This window comes from Artibeus jamaicensis, unplaced genomic scaffold, assembly GCF_021234435.1.
Source record: "Artibeus jamaicensis isolate MK-2021 breed Jamaican fruit bat unplaced genomic scaffold, CSHL_Jam_final scaffold_3307, whole genome shotgun sequence".
NCBI lineage: Eukaryota > Metazoa > Chordata > Mammalia > Chiroptera > Phyllostomidae > Artibeus > Artibeus jamaicensis.
The window spans coordinates 6,860,961-6,882,178 of record NW_026522040.1 but is presented as its reverse complement, the minus strand read 5'-3'; the positions used below and the strand labels follow the sequence as shown (position 1 = coordinate 6,882,178).

Sequence of the window (21,218 nt, the reverse complement as noted above, 5' to 3'; positions counted from 1 at the left end):
TGGGTGCGTGATGCTGGGTGCATTCCTTCCCATCCTTTTCTCCTTGAGCAACTGCAGCCTGGATGCTTTTTTTTCCTCCGGGGGGGGGGGGAAGGCAGAACCGCTGACCCTTTAGCAAGTTGTCCCTCACAGAACAGGTGTCTCCCCTCCTCTGGAGGAGAGGGACGGCTGGATACTCAGTGACAGAAACGACCGACCAATGAGAAGTCAGGCTTTGGCAGCCGAACCAATGGGCGGCCGGGGGCGGGCCCGGTTTCCTGGGAGCCGGGCGGGCCGGACCGGTCTTCTGGCCACGGCGGAGTCTCCGGTGCTCACGCTCCCGGCTGCGGCTCCCGCGACTCCCCGCGGCTCCAGTGGCGGCGCCGTTCGCCTGCACGCGCGTCTCCTGGACACAGGGCTGGGGTACTTCCCGCTGCGGCGCAGATCCCCGCGGCTTGGGCTCCGGCGGTGGCGCGGCTCATGCCTCCGGGCTCTGAGCGCGCAGGTGGGCCGGCCACCGCGGGGAGATAGGCCCCCGGGGGCGGCGGCGGCGGGACCATGGCCCGGAGATCCGGGGCGCCGGCCGCCTATGGGGAGGATTTCTCTTTCGTCAGTCCGCTGGTGAAATACCTGCTCTTCTTCTTTAACATGCTTTTCTGGGTGAGTCTTGGGGGTCGCAGGGTCACTGGGCTGCAGGACACCCCCGAGGGTGGAGTGGGCTGCCCGCGGCTGAGGAGGGGGCGTCCTGGGATACTCGTTCCAAGGTGAGTGTGATGAGCGTCACTACATAGTTTTCCAGGCTGATGGCACTTTGGGGCAATTTATCCTGGGGAGGGACACCACAGTGGAGCTGTGTCTGGAGGGGCGTTGAATGGAGGGTATGCAAGGGGTGCAGTGAAGACTTATGGGCATTCTCTGGGCATCGGGTGAGGGTCTGTGCCAGGCTAAAGAGGCGGGTTTGAGCGGAAGAAGCCGGTTTTCCTGTTGGAACAAGGCAGATAGACCCACTGGTACGTTCATGACTGGGGGACTTTCAGGCCTGGGAACTAAGAGGCCCTGCTAGCAAATAAGAAAGAGGAAGGGGGAAAACCCAGACCTTCCTTCCCCTGACCTCAGAGAGGATGGAAGGGGTTTCATCTCTTCCTTTTGCAGGCCTCTGGTGCCTCTCTCCCCAAAAGGCTGAGAAAGAACAGGAATGGCCTCAGGCGTCTTTCCCAGTACTGTCCCAAACTTTGCCCACCTTTCTTCGGACCACACTCTCTTCCCTGGGGTCTGATAGCCTTCAGCTTCTTTAAATAGGACCCTATGTTGGGCTGGAAGGCCAGGGGTCTTTTCAGAATCTTCTGCTTGGGGGTGGAAAAGTAGAAAAAAATTGCACTGAGGTTACCGGGATTTTCTTAACCACCCTGCCATTAATTGTTGACTTGACTCACCCGGCCAGTCTGTTCACCCCTGTAGGCCTTACTCTCCTCCTCCATAAGATCAAATCCAGTTTGATCAAGGATGGCAGAAATACTCTGCTGGAACCAGGGATCCAGCTGGACCAGATCTGAAATGTTCGTTCAATCCTGTTTCATGTCTACAGAGTCCCTGGGCCCTCTGGGTTTGAGAATGGAGGGAGCTTCACCCCCATTCCCGTTTTTTCTTCCAGCTCCAGCTACACCGGAGCTGCTGCTCTAGCTACCCATTATGCTTGGCCCTTCCTGCCAGAGACCTAAAGTTCAGACTTACAGGAGGGAGTAATTATGAGTCTAAAATATGCTTCTGAGGAGAGGGAGCAGACCAGGCATCTGAGCCGGTTGTTGTAAAGGTTTCACAAGGGCTGTGGTATGAAGAACAGACACCGAGTACGTAGGTGCTAGCCTGTTGGGACAAATGAGAAAAATCCCAGAGGGTGGCAATGACAGCTCACTCTCAGCCATTGTACTGGGGAAAATGAAGTCTCAGTTTTAGAACTGTTAAAAAAAAAATAGAAGACAGTTTGTCCAGCACCTGCATTTTATGTATCAGAAAACTAAAGCACAGAGATGTTCATTGTTTTATTCAGTGTCTAACAGCTGGTTAGTAGGCTTGATCTGGCAATTTTTCTGCTAAACCACCGTGCGTCTAGGGGAAGTCCTCAGCTCAGACTACTACTGTAACTGGGGTGTTAGCAGTATTAGTAGTCAACCTAAGTTCCTATGGTCTAGGTTCTGCTTTAGCTGGAGGTTAGGGAAGAACAGAAGAAAATCTCACCATCACTCAGTCAGGGCTTGGGGATATCCTAAAGGAAATTCCCCACCCAAGGGCAAGTCCCAGAGCACCATTTTACATTGTCACTAAATGTGCCAAGCCAATGACCTGCTGTCCTCAGAGCTAGTGCTGGCATCGCAGGGACCTCAGATCCTCCGGCTGACTTCCTCTATCAGCCAAGACCGCATCTCCTTCTAAGCCTATGGCACCATAACCTCATCTGTACCGCCCAGTGACAGCAACAGCTGGGCGCATCTGTTGCACTTGTGTTCACGGTCATTTTCTTGGACTTCCCCACTCCACTCCACTCCACCCCACCCCACCCACCCTTTTACCAGACAGATGACTCGGGGAGGCTGTAGCCAGGGAGAGAGTGTGGCTCCACAGACCCATTTACCTCGGTAAAAATGCTTCATTCAAGGTCAGAGGACCTAGCTAACTAAGCTGGCACCACTCGAATTGGAGAAGAGCTCCTCCATGGCCCTACTTTAGACTCATAAAGAGTCAGAGGCTCTAGAAATAGCAGGCTGAAGGACAAGAGGCCCAGTTTCTTTCTGGCACCAACTTACTGTGTGACCTGAAGCCAATATATCTGTCTCTCTGGCCTTATTCTTTCTCCTCTAAAGGAAAACACTTTTCTGCTTCTGTGAACTATTTAAAGATGAATGCATTACTTTGGGGACTGTTTTCTTCCTTCAAGACCCGGAGCTGGATCTAAGGATGCATCTCTCTGTGTCCTGGTATCCCAGGGACATTGACCTTCCCACGGGACAGTACGTTTTGGGCGTCCCTGAGCACCACTTCTCCCCTAGGCCCGGAGCTGCAGAGTTTCACTCCACACAAGTGCAGCTAGGAATGAAGGGCTGCTTCTCCAGATCAGGGTCATCTTTCTTCCCATCCCCCCTCCAGGGACTGATTGCTGGGTTTTCCTGGTTGACAGCTTCCATCATCCTAATCAAATTCCCTTCTACTGCCCAGGAGGCACTGCTGGTCAGCCCACTCCTTTTCCAGGCAGAGTGTTCTGGACAGCTGTTCGGGGGGAGCAGTGTATGGGTGGCATTTGTGTCCATACCTGGGACACACTGAGAAGGTAGCCAGCACCGGTGGGGCTCATACTCAGTGATGGTGGCGGTGGCAGTGGCTACCTCTGCGGCTGCTCTAGAGCCCTGACCTTTGGGGCATTCGGACCCTGACTTCATAAGCTCTTTTGGGACCAGGATCAATTGCTCCCCTTTCAAATTTCAAATCTCACTTTCCCTTTTGCCTGGGAGTTTTGGTTTTCTCCCCAGAATCATTGGGATTTCATGGCTTGGAGAAGGTGCCCCAGAATCCCAAAAGTTGTATTTTGATCTTTCAGTCAAGAAAGAGCTGGTTTTCCTCACCTCCCTGTATCGGACAGCTCTGTGCAGAGGGAAGATAGGGGTGGTACGTGCTTTATCAGGCTCGGGCGTACTCAGGCAGGAACATATCAGCACTGCCCACAACAGCTACCTCCTTCCCTGCTGGTCCTTTCCCACTCGGGGCAACAGTTGGGGTGGCTTTTGAGTCAGAGTCTCCAGAAACTCAGACCTCAGGCCCCTGTGGCTCCTCCACTCGGGCCTCCCAGGTGTCCATGCCTCCGGGCTCCCATGGCACTTTGTACGTACTTTGATGGCCGCACCTCTGATCTGTGCCACGGTTATGTGTTTATGTCTCCTTCTCTAGACGTCAGGCTTCTGAGGGTGGACACTGTTTCTTTACTTCTGGATTCTCAGTGCCCAGCTGTGTTTGGCAAAGAGTGAGTACTTATTGAAGGTTTACTGGATGGCAAAGGAGAGGGCAGGCCCTACAGGGTGGACACACCATGCCCTTCCTCCCTCTCTCATGGACACTAGTCCATCAACAAGCAGCACGACCTTAAGTGCTAGAGTGTCCCTGCTGGGGGGTGTCCAGCTGTGTTCTCTGCGGTGGGTCCCATGGGCCTCTCAAGCCAGGACCAAAACATGACAGCCATCCTCTCCGGCATCTCCATGAGGGACAAGCAAAATTACCATCTACAACACCTGGATTTTTTTTTAACTTTAATGCAACACACATGGGGCCCCATTCAGGTTGATTCAGGCCTCTGGTGAGGTACTTCTTCAAGGAATTCACTTTCTCATCCGAGACACTGTATTGGAATCCCCAGGGCACTCAGAATGCCCCAGACTGCCTGCAGCACCGTCTGTTACAGCCTGACTTAGAAACCATGAGGAAACGACCAGGCCTCAAGCCTGGCAAAACCCCTCCTGAATGGCATGGGTCCCTCCCCGCCACCCAATACCCACCACACACACCCTAAAAGACACTAGGAGGCAGAACCCATGTCCCCTCCCTTCCCCATAGACTAAACAGGCTGCAATGAGTGGAGTAGTCACATTCATTTTATTAGAAAAAAAGCAAGAAAAAAACCTCATAGACACAGATGATTATATGGTGATTACCAAAGGGAAAAAGAGGCGAGGGAGGTAGGAGAGGGTAGAGGGGGAATAAACAGTGGGGGAAGGAGGCTTGACTTTGGGTGGTGAACATACAATACAACCTACAGATGATGTGTTATAGAATCGGATGCCTGAAACCTATACGGCTTTATTAACCAATGTCACCTTAATAAATATTTTCTTAAAAACACCAAAAATGAAGACAAGGGCCATACCCGTTGCTGTCAAATCAATGCGGGCCTTCTCAATTCCTCTAATAGTTCCGTTTGCCTTGTCCCAAGCAAGAAATCATGAACTTTGGGCAGTCTTTGAAAAGAATAAAAGAAAACACGTAGCACCTCTCGGGGGTCTTTGTAGCAGGTTGTGCGCCGGGCTGGCCTCTCCAGGGCCATGACCTTGAGTGTTTAGACTACTGTGAGCCCTCGTGCACTTTCCTTACCCGCTTGTAAACTTGGAAAACCAAAAGCAGCCGTGGCCTAAGTAAGGAGCCAAAAGGTGGGCCCCAGACACTGGAGAGGAAAGGGCCCTGTGGGCCTCTCTGCTCCAACAAGACAATTCTGTCCAATCGCGACGGAGACAGCCAAGAGCCAGGTTCCCATGGGGAGGCGCCGCCTAAGAAACCCAGGAACAAGAGTACCCGATGGTCACAAAAGGACTAACGTGTGGGATCCCGAGCCCACCTTTAGGTCCAGCAGGCTGTGATTTCCTTGACATCATTCAGAAATAAAAAGAGAAAGGACTAAGAAACCCGAGGTGCAGACCCCGCCCTCCCAACATTCCTGTGGGTAGGAACAGGAATTTGATTCCCGCCAAGGGAACCACTCAGATCCCAGCTGTCCTCCATCACCACCTTCAGAAAGAGGGAAAGACATTTCACGGAGGAGGAGAGGACCCTGAAACAGACCCACCCACTCTGGGCAGACTAGACTTAAGAATGTGGAGACAGACAAGGCCAGGGCTTTTTCCAGGCCAGGGCGGGAGGTGACTCTGTGCGGTGATCGTCTTTCCCTTTCGGGGCACTGTTCCGGGCACTTCCCTGCTGGCACCACCATCACCCCCTGGTGCTATCTTCCTGCCCCCTGCCTGAGCCACACCCAGTTTGGAGATTACCAGCTGCTCCTCCAAAAGAACTGTAGGCAGCTTCTTCCCACCTCACAAGCCCCAAGGTGAACGCATGTGTCCTGTGGGCTCGCTGAGGCAGAGAGAGGAAGGCAGTCATGTGGCTGAGGTCCTCAGGCTCTAGAGACGTGTAGACCTGGGTCCCAGACCCCCTTAGGCCGCTCATGGACTGAGTGAACCAGGGAAAGTTACTGGAATTGTCCCAACATCAGTTCTGTAAAATGGAGGCACTAACACCTGTCAGGGTTGTGGTCAGAATTCAATGAAATCATGTGTAAAGTGTTTAGACCTATGCCTGGCCCTTAGCACTCAACGAAATGTAGCTATTCCCACTGTCATTACAAATAGCTCCTAAGGCTCACCTGTCGGGGATGGGCTTGCAGAGCTGGGATAAGTGTTTCTCCCAACACTTATCTGGAGTGGCAAGTAGGTGGGGATCGAGTCTAGGTCAGGGCCAACCTTGAGGCTAACTTCCTTCAGCCTAAGGGGATTCACCTTAGCTCACAAGCCTACTATTAGCCAGAGGAAGATGATAATTACTGATGTCTTTATAATTTGTAGTTTATACAAAGAAGTTTTATATATATATATAAAATACATTATATATATGTGTGTATGTGTGTGTAGATATAAAATAGGGTCAGAGACCCCACTGTGGCCTCCGAGGGTCTTCCCTAGGTCTACTCTCAGGGCTTGACACACACACCACCTGGGTCTTAAGGTGACAATGGGTTCCAGGAGCTAATTTGCCCATAATTATTGGTATTTGAGCACTAAATCCAGAAGATCTCTTGTTTGGGCCCTCAAGTGGGGGCCCACAGCACTTCCTCTTTCAGCACTGAGGGCCCTGAAGTCGTTCTCAGGCGCCTGGAATAAGTGCTTTCTCACAGACATCAAATCGTGACGGTCTTTTCCCAAGTTGCAGAGAAATAAAGTCAAGATAATGGAGAGAATTTTCATTTTTCTACCATGAACCTTGTCACTACCTGTGGCTGCTTATCTGCCAGCAAGCACTAGCCGAAGGCAAACGGAAGAACACAAATAGCAACCAAATATTACGGAAAACTAGGAAGCTATTCAGAGTCGTGCCTGTGTCATTATTTGATGAGACACAGAGACACATGTCTAACAGTCGCGCCGTCTGTCAGTAAATCATTCCTTAGTTCCACGGTGGGAATTATCTCGTGCTTCCTCACGTGACTCACTGAGAAGGACACGTTATTCCTGTCATATTCTTGTCAAAAATGTGTCATCTGATTTGAATTGTGAGGAAACAATCAGATAAATCCAAATCGAGGGACGTTCTGTCAAACAACTGGCCTGGACCTATCAAAAATGTCAGTGTCAAAAAAAAAAAAAGTCCAAACAGGTGTCGGCAAAGATGTGGAGGAATTGGAACCCTCACACGGTGGGGGCGGGACTGTGAAATGGTGTAGCCACTGTGGAAAATCGGTCTGGCAGCTCCTCAAAAAACTGAACATACTTTCAATGGTCAATGTTTGTGGTATATGTATTTTACCAGGATTTTTTTAAAAGTCAGTGTCTTGAAAGACCGAAAAGTAAAGAAAAAAGGTTGCAAAACTGTTCTAGGCTAAAGGAGACTTGACCCCTAAATGCACGATCCTCAATTGGCTCCTGGGTCCAAAAAGGGAAGAAAACAATTATAAAGGATATTTTCAAAGATAATAGTGAAAAGGTAAATATGGACTATAAATTAGGTGGCAGTGATTGCATACAATATTAAAGTTTAAGAAAGTAGTTTTTTTAAATCCTCACCTAAGGATGTAATTATTGATTTTAGAGCGAGAGTAATGGAGAGAGAGAGAGAAACATTGATGTGAGAGAAAAACATTGGTCCGTTGCCTCCTCTATGCGCCTTGACTGGGGATTGAACCCTCAGTCAGTCAAACCCACAATCTTTTGGTGCACAGGGTGATGCTCCAACAAACTGAGCAACCTGGCCAGGGCCAGATTTGCTTAAACTGGAATTCTCTTGCATGGAATCACCTAAGTGTAAGGCAGAGGATCTTAAAATTGTCCCAGTGACAGAGCACTGGGAAGCTACAGCATTCTGTTCGTATACCCTATACAATTTATTTTTATTTCCTTTAAAGATTTTTATTTATTCTTTAGAGAGAGCTGAAGGGAGGGAGAGAGAGAGGGAGAGAAACATCAATGTGTGATTGCCTCTTGAGTGCCCCCTACCTGGAACCTGGTCTGAAACCCAGGCATGTGCCTTGACTGGGAATTGAACCAGCGACCTTTTGGTTCTCAGACTGGCACTCAGTCCACTGAGCCACACCAGCCAGGGCTACCCTATATGATCTTGATATGTTAAATTCTTTTCTTTGCCCTGGCCAGGTAGCTCAGTTGGTTGGAGCATCGTCCCATATACCAAGAATTGCGGATTTGATTGGTCAGGGCACATACCTAGGTTGCAGGTTCCATCTCTGGTTGGGGCATGTACAAGAGGCAAACCGATCGATGTTTCTCTCTCACATCAGTGTTTCTCTCCCTTCTTCATATATCCTTGGGTGAGGATTTAAAAAAATCCGATATTAAAAAAGGAGGATTTATAAACCTAATAAATTGGGGGTGGCTATTTTTAAATATACTTTATTTTTGTAGACCAGTTTTTGCTTTAGAGAAAAATCGAGAAGGTAATACAGAGAGTTACCATGGACCCCACATCGAAGTTCTCTTATTATTAACATCTTACATGAGTATGATATATTTGTAACAAGGCATCATTGATGCATTAAGGTTCATACTTTATTCAGGTTTTCTTAGTTTTTACTTAACACCATCCAGGATAACCAATTTCATTGAGTTGTCCTGTCCCCTTAGGTTCTTCTTGGTTGTGACAGTTTCTCAAGTTTTCCTTGGTTTTGATGACTGACCATTTAGAGGAATGCTGGTTACGTATTTTGTAGAATGTCCCTCTGTTGGAACTTGACTGCTGTTTTTCTCCCGGTTTTATCGGGGTTATGAGTTTGGGAGGGAAAACCACAGAGGTGAGGTGCCATTTCCGTCACCTCCTATTGCACACCGCGATTTCTCTGTGTCGGTGTTGCCTTGGATCCGCGGGCCGAGACAGCGATTGCTAGGTTTCTCTGCTGTGAAGTTACCCCTGCCCCTTTCCATACTGTGCTCTTCGGAAGGAAGCAGTCTGTGCAGGCCACAGTTGGGAGTGGGGAGTTCTACTCTCCCTCCTCCAGAGAGCAGCCGGTATCAACGCAAGGTATTTGGAATTCTCCTGCATGCGAGATTTATCCTTTTCCCCCATTTATTTGTTTATTAAGTCATTTATATCAGTATGGATTCATGGATATTTATTTATATTTGAAGTAATAATTCCATATTTCTTTATTTTGATGTCCCTTTGGCATCAATACGAGGTTTTATTTTGGGTGGGGTTTTTTTTTTTGGTTGTTTTTGAGCATTTCCTTACTTCCTTGTACTACAAGACGCTCCAGGCTTATCCTGCATATTTCCTGCCCCAGTTCTAAAGTCAGCCACTTTCAAAGGGGATGACTATTTTCATTTTTAGATGATTACTTATCTTACATATGGATAAAGGTACTAGTGCATGCAAATTATTTTATATAATTTGATCAACAACTCTTCAGGAAATTGCTTTTTGCTGGACTCAGCCATTTTTTAAAATGTGTCTACTTTTTAAAAGTTTCCAGTGAGATTTTATTCTAGCCAGAATAGGAAAAGCCATTGTGTCTCCATCCTCATCATGAAAGGGGGTCATTGGCGGTACTGTGAGGTGTTTTGTGGCAAAGATATGTAGGGAAAAGAGTACCAGTCTGAGATTGGACACTGGACTTAGTCCCGATATTGCCAATGCAAGCAGATGCGCTTGGTCAAGCATCACGTCGCTCTTTCTGGCTCATCCATAAAAAGAGGTGAGTGGTGGAGCTCATTGCTAAGGTTCTACTGAGTTCTAAAGTGCTCTGCTATAACAACAACAGCACTGCTCTGGAACAGCAGCAGCTTTGAGGAATTCAGGGTGGGAGATGACAGGAATAGAAATATGAAAGGGCAACTTGTGACTCCAGGAGAAAGAGGCAGCAGATCAATGACTGAAATGCAGAATTTTATAGTTAGTTAATGAGCACCAGGTAAGTGGTATCATTAACGACCATATTAAATATTAACGATAATATTAAAGCCTTAATCGGGATTGTAATGTAGCCTGTAGCTACAGTTCCAGATCCCAGGGTCAATGTGCTTCACACTCTGGTTCTCAGACTTGGCTACACAGTGAAATCACCTTGGAACACAGTCAGAACTACAGGGTCCGGCAGAAGTAACACCTGCTTGAGTGTGGTTGGTTGGGTAGTAATATCGGTGTGATAATTTATAGTTTTAATTTGAACATGTCACCTGAAATGTCACATGGTGTGCTTGAGTGTGATATTGTTAGGTTACAGAATTACATGCTTATGATTCTGTAATAAAATATTTTATAATAAAAAGGGGTGTTATCTGTGCCGCACCCTGTATTGTTGCTTAAGTCCTAATGCCAGAGACTCAGATGTACTTGTTTTGGGGTACAGTCTCAGGAGGCCTTGGGAGGTTTTTTTTTTTTAAGATTTTATTTATTTATTTTTAGAGAGAGGAGAAGGGAAAGGGGAAAGAGAGGGAGAGAAATATCAATGTGTGTTTGCCTCTTGTGCGCCCCCTACTGGTAACCTGGTCCATGACCCAGGCATGTGCCCCGACTGGGAATCCAAACTGGCAACACTGGTTGAGCGCAGCCTGTGCTCAATTCACTGAGCTACACCAGCCAGAGCTTGGCCTCAGGAGTGTTTAAGTTTTCCTGCCCCAACCCCATTTTATTGGCAGCCAAGGTTGAGAAGCACTGCTTTAGGCTGTAGATGCTCTTGCCCCTCTTCCACGTAGCACATGGGTCTCTTTGAGGGCAGGAATCACATCTGATGCACCTTTGCAGTCTTCAGAATACCTCCTGCAGAGCAGCTGCTGACTTGAATTTGGATAGTGTATTAATTTTCTATTCTTTAAAGCTTTTCTTTATTTAATTTTAGAAAGAAGGGGAGGGAGAAGGAGAGGGGTGAAACATTGGATCGGTTGCCTCTCTAATGCCCCCAACCTGGGACCAGCTGTCAACCAGGCATGTGTCCTGACCAAGCAACGAACTCACCGGTGACCCTTTGGTCTTGGGATGACACGCAGCCCACGGAGCCGTACCAGCCAGGGCTGTATTATTTTCCTATTGCTGCTGTAACAAATTACCATAAACTTAATGGCTTAACACAAATTGATTTTCTTACAGTTCTGCAGCTCAGAAGTCCAAAAACGCTCTCATTGGCCTAAAATCCAGGTGTCTCGGGGATGGTTTCTCCTGGAGGCTCAGGGAGAGAACTCATTTCCTCGCCTTCTCCAGCCTGTAGAGGCTGCTCACGTGCCTCCACTCAAGGCACCACGTCACTGCAACCTCCACTTCCGTCGTCATCCATGCCTTCTCTGACCCTGACCTTCCCGCCTCCCTCTTAGCAGGTCCCTTGTGATAATATTGGGCCTAACTGGATAATCTCCCCATCTCAAGATCCTTCACTGAATCACATTTGCAAAGCCCCTCTTGTCACATAAGGTAACATAGTCACCGGTTCTGGGAATTGGTACAGGACAGCTTTGGGAGGACACTGTTCTACCAACCACAAGGAGAGACCAAACACCTGTGATAGCTACAGGCCCACCTGTGGAACTGCTGCCCTGTGATACACGGCATCTCTCTACTTGCCCTTTCTTGTTTTAGTCATGTTAGGATTTCATCGGAGACTATTTTTATGGAAGGTCGTACCCCCTTGTGAAAATGTAACGTGAAAAAACGGTGAGGCACCCGAACACAATAGAAATAAAGAGCAGATATGTATTTTTATTTTCATTTATTTACTTTTAAATATATAATAGTTGATTTTAGAGAGAGAGAAACCTCCATGTGAGAGAGAAAATTTGGTCATTTGCCTCTGTGCATGCCCCAAGTGGCAACTGAACTTGGAACCTAGGTATGTTCTCTGACTGGGGATCGAACCCAGAACCTTTTGGTGAACAGGATGTTGCTCCAGCCGAGCCACCCAGCCAGAGCCAAACAGCATTTTAAAATATAACTAAGTGTTCTGTTCTTATCAGGCCTCCTGTAATGAAAAGACAAAAAGAGCAAACGAGATACGTATTTTTAAATGACTCGGTAAAGTGGTATTCAGAACTGTAATTGCCCGTGGTGTTTAAAGGCAGGCAGAGATGCCCAATCACCCTGGCAAATGACTGTGCCTCTGGGCCTAGGGGATGACTGGATCTCTGTAGTGTGGTTTTCTTGCCACCCACTCCCCACCCTCAACCCCCCATTGCTCCCTGAGCCTGCTTGTGCTTGGGACAAGAAGCCGGTTGACATCTCCAGCCACACTCTCAGGTCTGCAAGCAGCTCCCTGGACAAAGGGTGTGAGGGCCAGCGGATAATACATGTGGCCCTGAATTAGAGACAGTGTCAGATGATTAAGGGGTAAGGAGAGGGGACTGTGCATACAGGCAGAGAAGGGTCCTGAAAGGTATGGTCTTAGATAAGGGTAGTTTCCCATGTACCGCTGAATGCAACAGACGGCAGAGGCCCCTGGGATAAAAAATGTCTCTCCGAGGGATTAGTCTGACCCTATTACCTGCTGTAAGTAATTCCCTTCTCCCACGGAAGTCCCGAGATGGCTCTTTCCAGCTGGTCTCTGTCTTGTAGGACAGTGGAGTCTAGCCAGCCATCTCCCCCACTGAGCTGGCCAAGTCCCTGCTGCTGAGAACTCCCTCCAGCCAGAGCTTGGCTCCAGCTATCGCCATGGTGATAGCCAGCTGCCGCATAGCACCAGCCTGGGGACTGGGCACAAAGAAAGGGTGGCCCAGGGATGTGTAAACTGGGCAGCCCAGCATTCCTACAGGCCTGTGGGGGTAGCAGAAAGGCCCCTCTGGGACCCCTGGGACCCTCTGATGGGTCACCCAGGGCAAGGTCAGGAAGTTTGAAAGGCTTCCATTCCTCCATTCCTTCACACTGTAATCAGGGTTTATAAAGTTAAAGGTTCCTTTGCCAAGGGAGTTCTGCTTCTTTTACACACATACACATTCATGCACGCATTCTTTCACTTTGGTATGCACTTTCATTCTTGCATTCGACACCACATTGACCTTGGAGAGAGAGAGGCCTGGGAGTGTGCATCTACTTAGCCCTGCTTCAATGTGAAGACCTGCCCTTTGATGTAGCTGCGCTAGAATTTATAACTTCATGGAGTTTCTACGTGACCCAGGGCAAGACAGTTAATTCAGTAGTGACAGATTATATTTATCATCAGGTATTGTGGTACATGCTTGTCATGCATTATTTCATGTTCACCTAATTTTTTTCAAATGGAGTTGTTTTTAATTCCCATCATCAGACACAGAAACTGGGTCTCGAGATTGGTCCAGCATGGGCCCAGGTCTGAGCCACTCTGCAGCCCAGGTTCTGAGCCACTGTTATTAACCTTGTAAACTGTGATTTCCTCATCTGTAAAATGGGGATAACAGGTACCTCGAGAGAGATAACTGTGCTGTGAGGAATGAATGAGATACTCTCGGTGAAAGCTGTTCATGGAGGTAAAGCACTGACAGATGCTACCAACTGTGTCACTGGGGAGGAGGAAGATGCTCATCTCTCGGTCCTGGGAAAGTCCTCTTGCCCTCCTTTAAGGTTGCTCTATGGCGATCAGTCGTCTGGTTTCCAAAGTCTCAGGGTTGGGCTGGTTCCCTGTCTCCCCAGGTGATTTCCATGGTGTTGGTGTCTGTAGGCGTCTATGCTCGGCTGATGAAGCATGCAGGTGAGCTACAGGTCCCCCTCCACCTCCCACAACTCCTGCCAGGCCCCTTCCAGCTCTCTCCCCTTTAACCCTGTCCGCTAGTACCACTTGTTCCTACATAAGCTATGGGGCTAAAGGGGCAGCTGCCCTCTTGCCAAATCCTGGTAGCTTCAATTCCCACACCAATTCCCATTTCCCGGAGCTCTCATAAATCTTCCGAATATACCTGCCTCTTCGGCTTAGGGAGCGTCTCAGGAAGAAGGTGGGGCTCTGGGAGCAGAGAGTAGTAAGAGGCTTCAGCCCCTCCCTCCCTCTGTCCTGGAGTAACTCAACCTCCATTCCTATTCCAGTGCACAAAGTCTCCAGGAAACGATCCACAGCGCTGGCTAGTCTAATGCCATTCTAATTCTTTTCTGGAGCGAAAGTGGGCCCTCCTCTCCTGAGCCAAGGAAGAAAGGCTCTTACTTTGTTCCTCGAATTAAATGCCCCAAACCCTGCTGGGCCCTTCTCGTTCTGCCTGTGGGAGGGCAGTACTGCCTCCCCATACCCTTCACCCAACCACACTGGACGTGTCCCCACCAGGGGAGGAGAACATCTGGGGGGCATCCTCCACCCACGCGTGGGTGCCACCCTGAGCCAACACCAGGCTCAGACTGAGAGACAGCCCCTTCCCCCAGAAGCAGCCTTGGCCTGCCTGGCAGTGGACCCAGCCATCCTGTTGATCGTGGTGGGCGTCCTCATGTTTCTGCTCACCTTCTGTGGCTGTATTGGATCCCTCCGAGAGAACATCTGCCTCCTGCAGACGGTGAGTGGCCAGGGGCCCCACTAGGAAGACCCTGGCCCCCTTCTCCCTGTGCCTCTCAGCCTCCCAATGCCATTGCTACAGACTCAGTTTCCTCTGTCCCACCCTATCCCCAGGGTGCTGGGTGCAGGGGTCTGCTGTCCACTCCTCACCGTACAGTTCAGCCCAGGTGACTTGACTCATCACGGGGTGATCACCCCCGAGACAGCATCCCAGAGGCAGCAGCCTTTACCATGTGGGGGTCATCTGGGAGAAGTGCCCTGTGCCCCGTCAGTACTTCCTGTGGCCTGGGAGGGAATATGCCCAATGTGGTAACAGACTGTCACTCTTTCGGGCCCTGTCCCTGCAGTTCTCGCTCTGCCTCACCATAGTGTTCCTGCTACAGCTGGCGGCTGGGATCCTGGGCTTCGTCTTCTCAGACAAGGTACTGCTGGGAGCCAAGGGCCCTCAGGTGTGACACCTGGTCCCTCAGGTATAACCCAGGGGAGGAAGGGAAAGTTCCTCCCTGTGCTTAGCCTGACTAATTAACCACAGCACTTCTTGTTTAAAGAGAAGTAATTCTCTTATGTCCACTAGAGGGCAGTGCCTCAGCTTAGGAAGCCTTTCTCTGCTTAGAAAAGTTTCTCACCAAGTATTTTGTGGCAATAGTATTCAGAAGTTGATAAACACGATATTTGGTTATCATGAAATGTGGCCCTGCAAAGTGAAAACAGCAAGTCCAGTGGTACCTGAGGGCGCATGGATCAATGGGCTTCAGAACTGGCTGTCTTCCATCACTAGAACTTGGTTCTGATTTGAAGGCTAACTTAAATAAATAAGGGTGACCACTGTCTACTGTCATTTCTGCAGGGAGGAACAGGTTAGGGTTTAGTCCTGTGTTCTGATTCCCTGCTCATGTTTCTGGCAGGCACGAGGGAAAGTGAGTGAGATCATCAACAATGCCATTGTGCACTACCGAAATGACCTGGACCTGCAGAACCTCATTGATTTTGGCCAGAAGGAGGTATGGATGAAGGGGGGGGGGGCGCGGGGCGGCCAGTCGTCTGGAAGGCTGTGAGCTAAAGTCAATGTAGTCCTAAGAGGGGCTTCACCCTCCAAGCCTGTGGGCTTTTTCTTTCTTTTTTTATCCTCACCTGAGGACATTTTTTCATAGCTCTTTTATAGTGAGAGAGGAAGGGAGAGAGAGAAACGTGGACTGGTTGCCTCCAGTATGTGCCTGGGCCAGGGATGGAACCCACAATCTTTCAGTTATGAAATGACACTCCAACCCACTGAGCCACACTGGCCAGGGAGGGAGGAACGTGTAATCATATTTGCAAAAGGAATCCGAAAGGATGTGTAATAAACCATTATAAGAGGTTGCTTATAAGGGGATGAGGAACTGAGAAGATTTTTTAGTATTAACTTCTATTCAGAAGTTAAATTTTTTAAATTGTGGTAAAATATACATAAGCTAACATTTACCATGTTAACCATTTTTAAGTCTACACATCTGTGACTCTAAGCACATTCCCATTACTGTACAGCCATCATCATCGCCCATCTCCAGAACGTTCTCATCTTCCCCAACTGAAACTCTGTACCCATTAGGCAGTAACCCCCCACATGGCCTCCTCCCCCAGGTCCTGACAACCACTGTCCTACTTTCTGTCTCTATGAATTCGAAAACTCTAGTACTTCCTACAAGTGGAATCACATAGCATTTTTCCTTTGTGACTGGCTTATTTCACTTAATGTCTTCAAGGTTCATCCATAATTGTAGGATGTGTCAAAATTGCTTTCCTTTTTAAGGCTGAATAATATTCCATTGTACGTATATGATGTCTATCTGGAAAATGTCCAGCCATTGTTAGTATAACAAGAATGGTTTGCTCAACATTGATGGAACCTGGCAGCCAAGGAGTGTGGACTGGAAGGCACATGTGTGAACAATAACGACTTCACTATACTAGTCAGTGGGGGCGGTAGCTACCATTGAGTGAGCATGTGTACTGTGTGGCTGTCACATTCAAAATGACTGAGCAAGAAGAGAAAGGAATCTGCATCAAATTTTGCTTGAAGCTCAAACATTCCTCTGTTGGAAACTGTTCAGATGATTCAGAAGGCTGCAGCTCTGGGCAGCTGGTGATTGGCAGCTTCCTCACAACAGCACGCCCACTCATGTTTCACATCTCATGCAGGTTTTTGGCAAAACATCAAGTTACCCAGTTGACTCAGCCCCACTACAGCCCAGATTTGGCGCCCTGCAACTTCTGGCTATTCCCAAAACTAAAATCGCCTTTGAAAGGGAAGAGATTTCAGACCATTGATGAAATTCAGGAAAATATGATGAGGCAGTTGATGGCAATTGGGAGAACTGTGTGAGGTCCCAAGGTACCTACTTTGAAGGGGACTGAGGTGTCATTGTCCTATGTACAGTGTTTCTTGTATCTTGTATCTTCTTCAGTAAATGCCTCTGTTTTCCACAGTGTGTGGCTGGATACTTTCTGGACAGGTCTCCTACTACATTGTCGTTTTTTGGTGCACACTTGAGTCCCTTCCAACTTTTGGCTACTGTGAAAAATACTGCTATGAGTCAAAAGCTAGATTTTAAATAAAGGTGCTTTTGAGACCAGGGCTGAGTTCCCTTCCCTTGGCTTAGCAGACACTGACCGAACGCTGCTCGCTTCCGTGGACTGATGATGGGCCCACGACACTGGAGCTTCTCGCCCTGTGTCTCCTCTACAGTAGCGTAAATACTTGCAGCACCGAAGCTCTAATTATTTCAGTCGGTACTTTCGAAGGCCTCCTTTTGCCAGGCTCTGTGACACGCAGGAACTCAGAACCAGACACTGCCCTCACGGAGCTCCTAGTGCAACGTGTAAAACCACGTCTGTGTGGGTGGCTACGGTAAGTTAGAACAGGATATATAAAGTAATGGAAATTAAGAAGGGCCCTGGCCGGGTGGCTCAGTTGATTGGAGCATCGTCCTGTACACCAAAAGTTTGTGGATTCGATCCTGGTTGGGGCACACTCCTAGGTTTTGGGTGTGATTTCTGGTCGGGGCGGGTATGGGATGCAACCGGTCAATGTTACTCTCTCTCTCCCTCCCTCCTCCTCACTCTCTTAAAATCAATAAACATATCCTCAGGTGAGGATTAAAACAAATTAGAAATTAAGAAGGAAAACTTCTTCACCAGAAGACACTGAGAAACTCAATCTCATATTTCAAGGTTATCTCTAAACACAACCTGAACTTACACGTGGAAGCCTTCCACAGACCTCTGTCTGCTTGGAGGATTCTCCCCGTCACCTCAGTGTGAGGGTGGGCGGTCCTTAACCTCTCTGGTGGGCTTCGTTGCAGTTCAGCTGCTGTGGAGGGATTTCCTACAAGGACTGGTCCCTGAACATGTACTTCAACTGCTCAGAAGACAACCCCAGCCGGGAGCGCTGCTCTGTGCCTTACTCCTGTTGCTTGCCTACCCCCAACCAGGTGAGCACCCTTCACACCTCATTTCCTCCTGGGCAGTGACCTGAGTTACTTTGTGACTAGGGCCTCTGCAAGTGGGAGTCCCCAACTCCTAGCGTAACCGATCAATTTTGTTGGACAGCTGTCAGATGTTGTTCTTCACCCCAATCCGATGTCTTTGTTAACCTCTGACTCCTGTAGCCCACATGCGGTTCAGAGTGGGCAGCTCTCTAAGTCAGAGCGAACTGGACTTGGCTCTCTCAGAGGAAGGAAGCCCTCAGATTTAGCAACTGTCCAATGCAGCATCCCCCACATAAATTCTCTAACAATTTAGGAGTTTAGGAAGGGTGGGAATCCCATCAGCTAGGGCCTGAAAGAAAAAGTTACTGGCGTGAGACTCCCATTTGGCTTTTCAACTCTCTCCCCAGGCAGTGATCAACACCATGTGTGGCCAAGGCATGCAGGCCCTCGACTACTTGGAAGCCAGCAAAGTCATCTACACCAATGGCTGTATTGACAGATTGGTCAACTGGATACACAGCAACCTCTTCTTACTTGGTGGTGTGGCACTGGGTCTGGCCATCCCCCAGGTAACTGACCCCGCAAGACTTGTGCGTCCCACAGTTCTGCAAAGACTCCTTTGTTTTGGGGAGGGCAGCTGGGGATCTGCTAGGGTGTCAGGCATGGACATTGCTGAGGAGGAGAGGGTGCTGGCCAAACTGGGGAGATTGAGCCGGGGCAAACACAGGCATCGCTCATTGCTGAGGCCCCAATCCTTCTTGCCTCCCCCAGCTGGTGGGAATCCTGCTCTCCCAGATCCTCATGAATCAGATCAAAGATCAGATCAAGCTACAGCTCTACAACCAGCAGCACCGGGCTGACCCGTGGTACTGAGAATCCATCGGCACCTCCTCACTTATGGCAACAGGCGAGCCCCCTCACCAACAGCAGTGGGTACCTCTCTCAGCACCCAGTGCAGATTTGGATTCCAGCGCCCCTCCCCCAGCAACAGCCCAGTGGGAAGAAGCAAACTCCTGGCAAGCAGAAGGCAGGTGCCCAGGTGGCCCAAGTCTTGGGAGGATATGTCTCCTCTCCCCTTCCTAGCCTTCAGCATTGTTGGAGAGTTATTGTGTATTGTTTCTAATCTTACCTATTTGGGTTTATGTTTAAGTTTTGTCTGGGCAGAGATGTTTGGGAACAGCAGTTGCCGGAGTCATGGGCGTTCAGCTGCTGCTTTTCATGGAGGCACTATAACCCACAGCTCTACTAAGGCTGCTTCTGGGCTTGACGGACACGCTCAGATTCCAGCTGTTGCCAGCAAGACCTGGCTGGAGAGTGGACGCAGCAGCCCTGCCTGGAGTCCAACTGGCATGGTCTCAGCTCCAGAAGGGAAGGGAATGGAGCAGGCCTTGAGCTTGGAGGTCGGCTGGGGACAGTGGCATGTGTTGGGCAGCAATGGAAGGCGATATGTTTACTAAATGCCTGCCCTGCCATCCTCCTAGGTAGTCAGAGTGAGGTACATCCTGTCCCTCCCTCGTTTCCATGGAAACATGGCAGCAAGAGCGAGGGGGACAGCGCAGCCAAATTCATCCCTCTCTCCCCCACCCCCTTTGAAAAATGTTTGGGACCATAGTCTCTATATTATGCACCCAGTAGAGGTGGTACTGAGCCGTAGAGCTTTCGAATTCCTACCATCTGGCCCTCCCTCTCCAGCAAGTAGGGTTTCTTTAACCTTGGCCCTGTACAGAGGAGGCGAGGTAACATGCAACCCCGCCCTTCCCCTGCACCAGAGCTCACTATTTCTACAGTGTAAAAAGCAGGGATCTTGCTGGGGCAGGGGGAGCCAGAAATGGCAATAAAAGTTTGTTGACCTGGGCTAAGCTGGACTCCGTGAATTTTCCATTCTGGCAACTGCAAGGGGAGGGGCAGCGGGCCTAGCCCGGGGGCCTCCCTCCTGGAGGGGACTGGAGACTCCCCTACCTACCACTACCTACCACGTACCGCCCGGCCCCGTCTCCTTCCATCAGATGCACTACTCCCCTCTCACAACCCGCGCTCCATCCAAACGAGGTCGAAAAATCCCAATTCTGATCAGGGAATGTGTTGATTTCATCCCTAAACCTGATGTTAATTTTTTCCAAACTAAAGTGAGCTAAAATTAATTTGCCACCCCAGACTTTTAGGATGGGAGTAGGTAACGATACGTCTGGAAATCAGGGTCTAGCGCTCTCTCTGGGGGAGACCGGAATGGGGAGGGAATCTCTCCACCTCGTCTTGCCCCTCTAAACCCCTCTTCCATCTTTACCTGAAGGAGCTGGTTACCACGGCCCATCTTGCTTTGGGAAGGATTCAGAAAACTTTCGAGCGCGGAGTGGGGGCTTCCACGCTCTCAGAGCAGCTAAAGAGTGAGGGCGGCGACGCGAGCAGGGAGGCCCGGGAGGCCCGGGTGCAGCAGGGGGCGGGGGCGGGGGCGGAGGCGGGCCGTCCTGCGCTGTGGGTGGTCCTCGACCCTGGGGCTGCTGAACCCTCTCCCTGCCTTCCCTGCCCGAGCAGCTGGGGGTTGAGCTACGCGACCCCACTACATGGTGAGTTTTCCCGAAGTCTCCTCGGTGTCCCCTGCTGTCAGGGGCCTCAGACTAGGGAGCTGGCCCCGCCCTGGAAAGGGCTCAAGAGAGTCCCTACTGTGCAGGGGAGGCAGAGATGCGAGTTCCCTCCCCGCCCATTGTTTCTCCCGGGCGAGCCTTCTGCTCCTGGGAGGGGCGCCTTTCCAGCAGCCGCCTGGGGCCCCGGCCAACACAGTTCCAGCTAGTAACAGAACGGAAAGAAAAAAAACAAAATCATCACAAATTAAAAAATAAAAGTAAGGGCCTTTTATTCTGGGAGAGAAAAATATAAAAGCATGCTTTCTTGTTGCCAGAGAGTGCATTCATTTTATCCTTTGTCGTCTTTTCGTGATGCAGGCCCAGAAGTCAGTGATTTGGGAAAGGAGCTGGGCTAATGCATCTTTGTAGTTTGCAGGCTTTTGAGGAGCTCACCTGACAGGGGGCTCTTTTGGGGCCTCTTAGAAGAGACCAGAAATGGTGGTCCACAGAACCAGGATTCAAATCCAGATTTCTTAAACTCCAAGCTGCATTTTTACTTACTAAGCTTCTAGTGGCTCGTAGTATCTAGTCTTCCGGACTTTGACAAAAGGGTCGGGAATTTCTGCCTAAGCCACAGGTCCTAAAACAGCCTGAGCAGACGCTCAGAAGCGTGTAGTGTGGTTCACTGTTTCTAGATTCGTTTCTCAGTGGCTTTGGTTCTCAGTATCTCTCTAGCTTTCTTTCTCTTTGGCT

General features: G+C 49.5%; 1 protein-coding gene across 6 annotated transcripts; it reads left to right on the top strand.

The window, feature by feature from the left end:
* The first annotated feature begins 277 nt into the window (after positions 1 to 277).
* TSPAN33 (tetraspanin 33) lies at positions 278 to 19,763 on the top strand. Of its 6 annotated transcripts, none has more exons than XM_037167732.2 (9): positions 557 to 639; positions 3,916 to 3,988; positions 13,597 to 13,654; positions 14,314 to 14,438; positions 14,785 to 14,859; positions 15,343 to 15,438; positions 17,779 to 17,907; positions 18,312 to 18,473; positions 18,676 to 19,763. In XM_037167732.2, the coding sequence occupies exons 3-9, from the start codon at positions 13,606 to 13,608 to the stop codon at positions 18,775 to 18,777; spliced, it is 738 nt and encodes a 245-aa protein (XP_037023627.1). In that variant the 5' UTR covers positions 557 to 639; positions 3,916 to 3,988; positions 13,597 to 13,605; the 3' UTR covers positions 18,778 to 19,763. The 6 variants fall into 6 exon arrangements, with proteins under 6 accessions (XP_037023622.1, XP_037023621.1, XP_037023627.1 ...); XM_037167731.2 differs by having other exon boundaries at positions 558 to 639; positions 14,311 to 14,438; XM_037167727.2 differs by lacking the exon at positions 3,916 to 3,988 and having other exon boundaries at positions 278 to 639.
* The last annotated feature ends 1,455 nt before the right edge of the window (positions 19,764 to 21,218 follow it).

What these genes read in the sequence shown, in the direction of transcription:
- TSPAN33 (XM_037167726.2), top strand. Translation starts at nt 538, where the DNA reads ATGGCCCGGAGATCCGGGGCGCCGGCCGCCTATGGGGAGGATTTCTCT. An exon ending in ACATCTGCCTCCTGCAGACG is followed by an intron (nt 14,439 to 14,784) that starts GTGAGTGGCCAG and finishes CTGTCCCTGCAG; the next exon opens with TTCTCGCTCTGCCTCACCAT. An exon ending in TTGATTTTGGCCAGAAGGAG is followed by an intron (nt 15,439 to 17,778) that starts GTATGGATGAAG and finishes GCTTCGTTGCAG; the next exon opens with TTCAGCTGCTGTGGAGGGAT.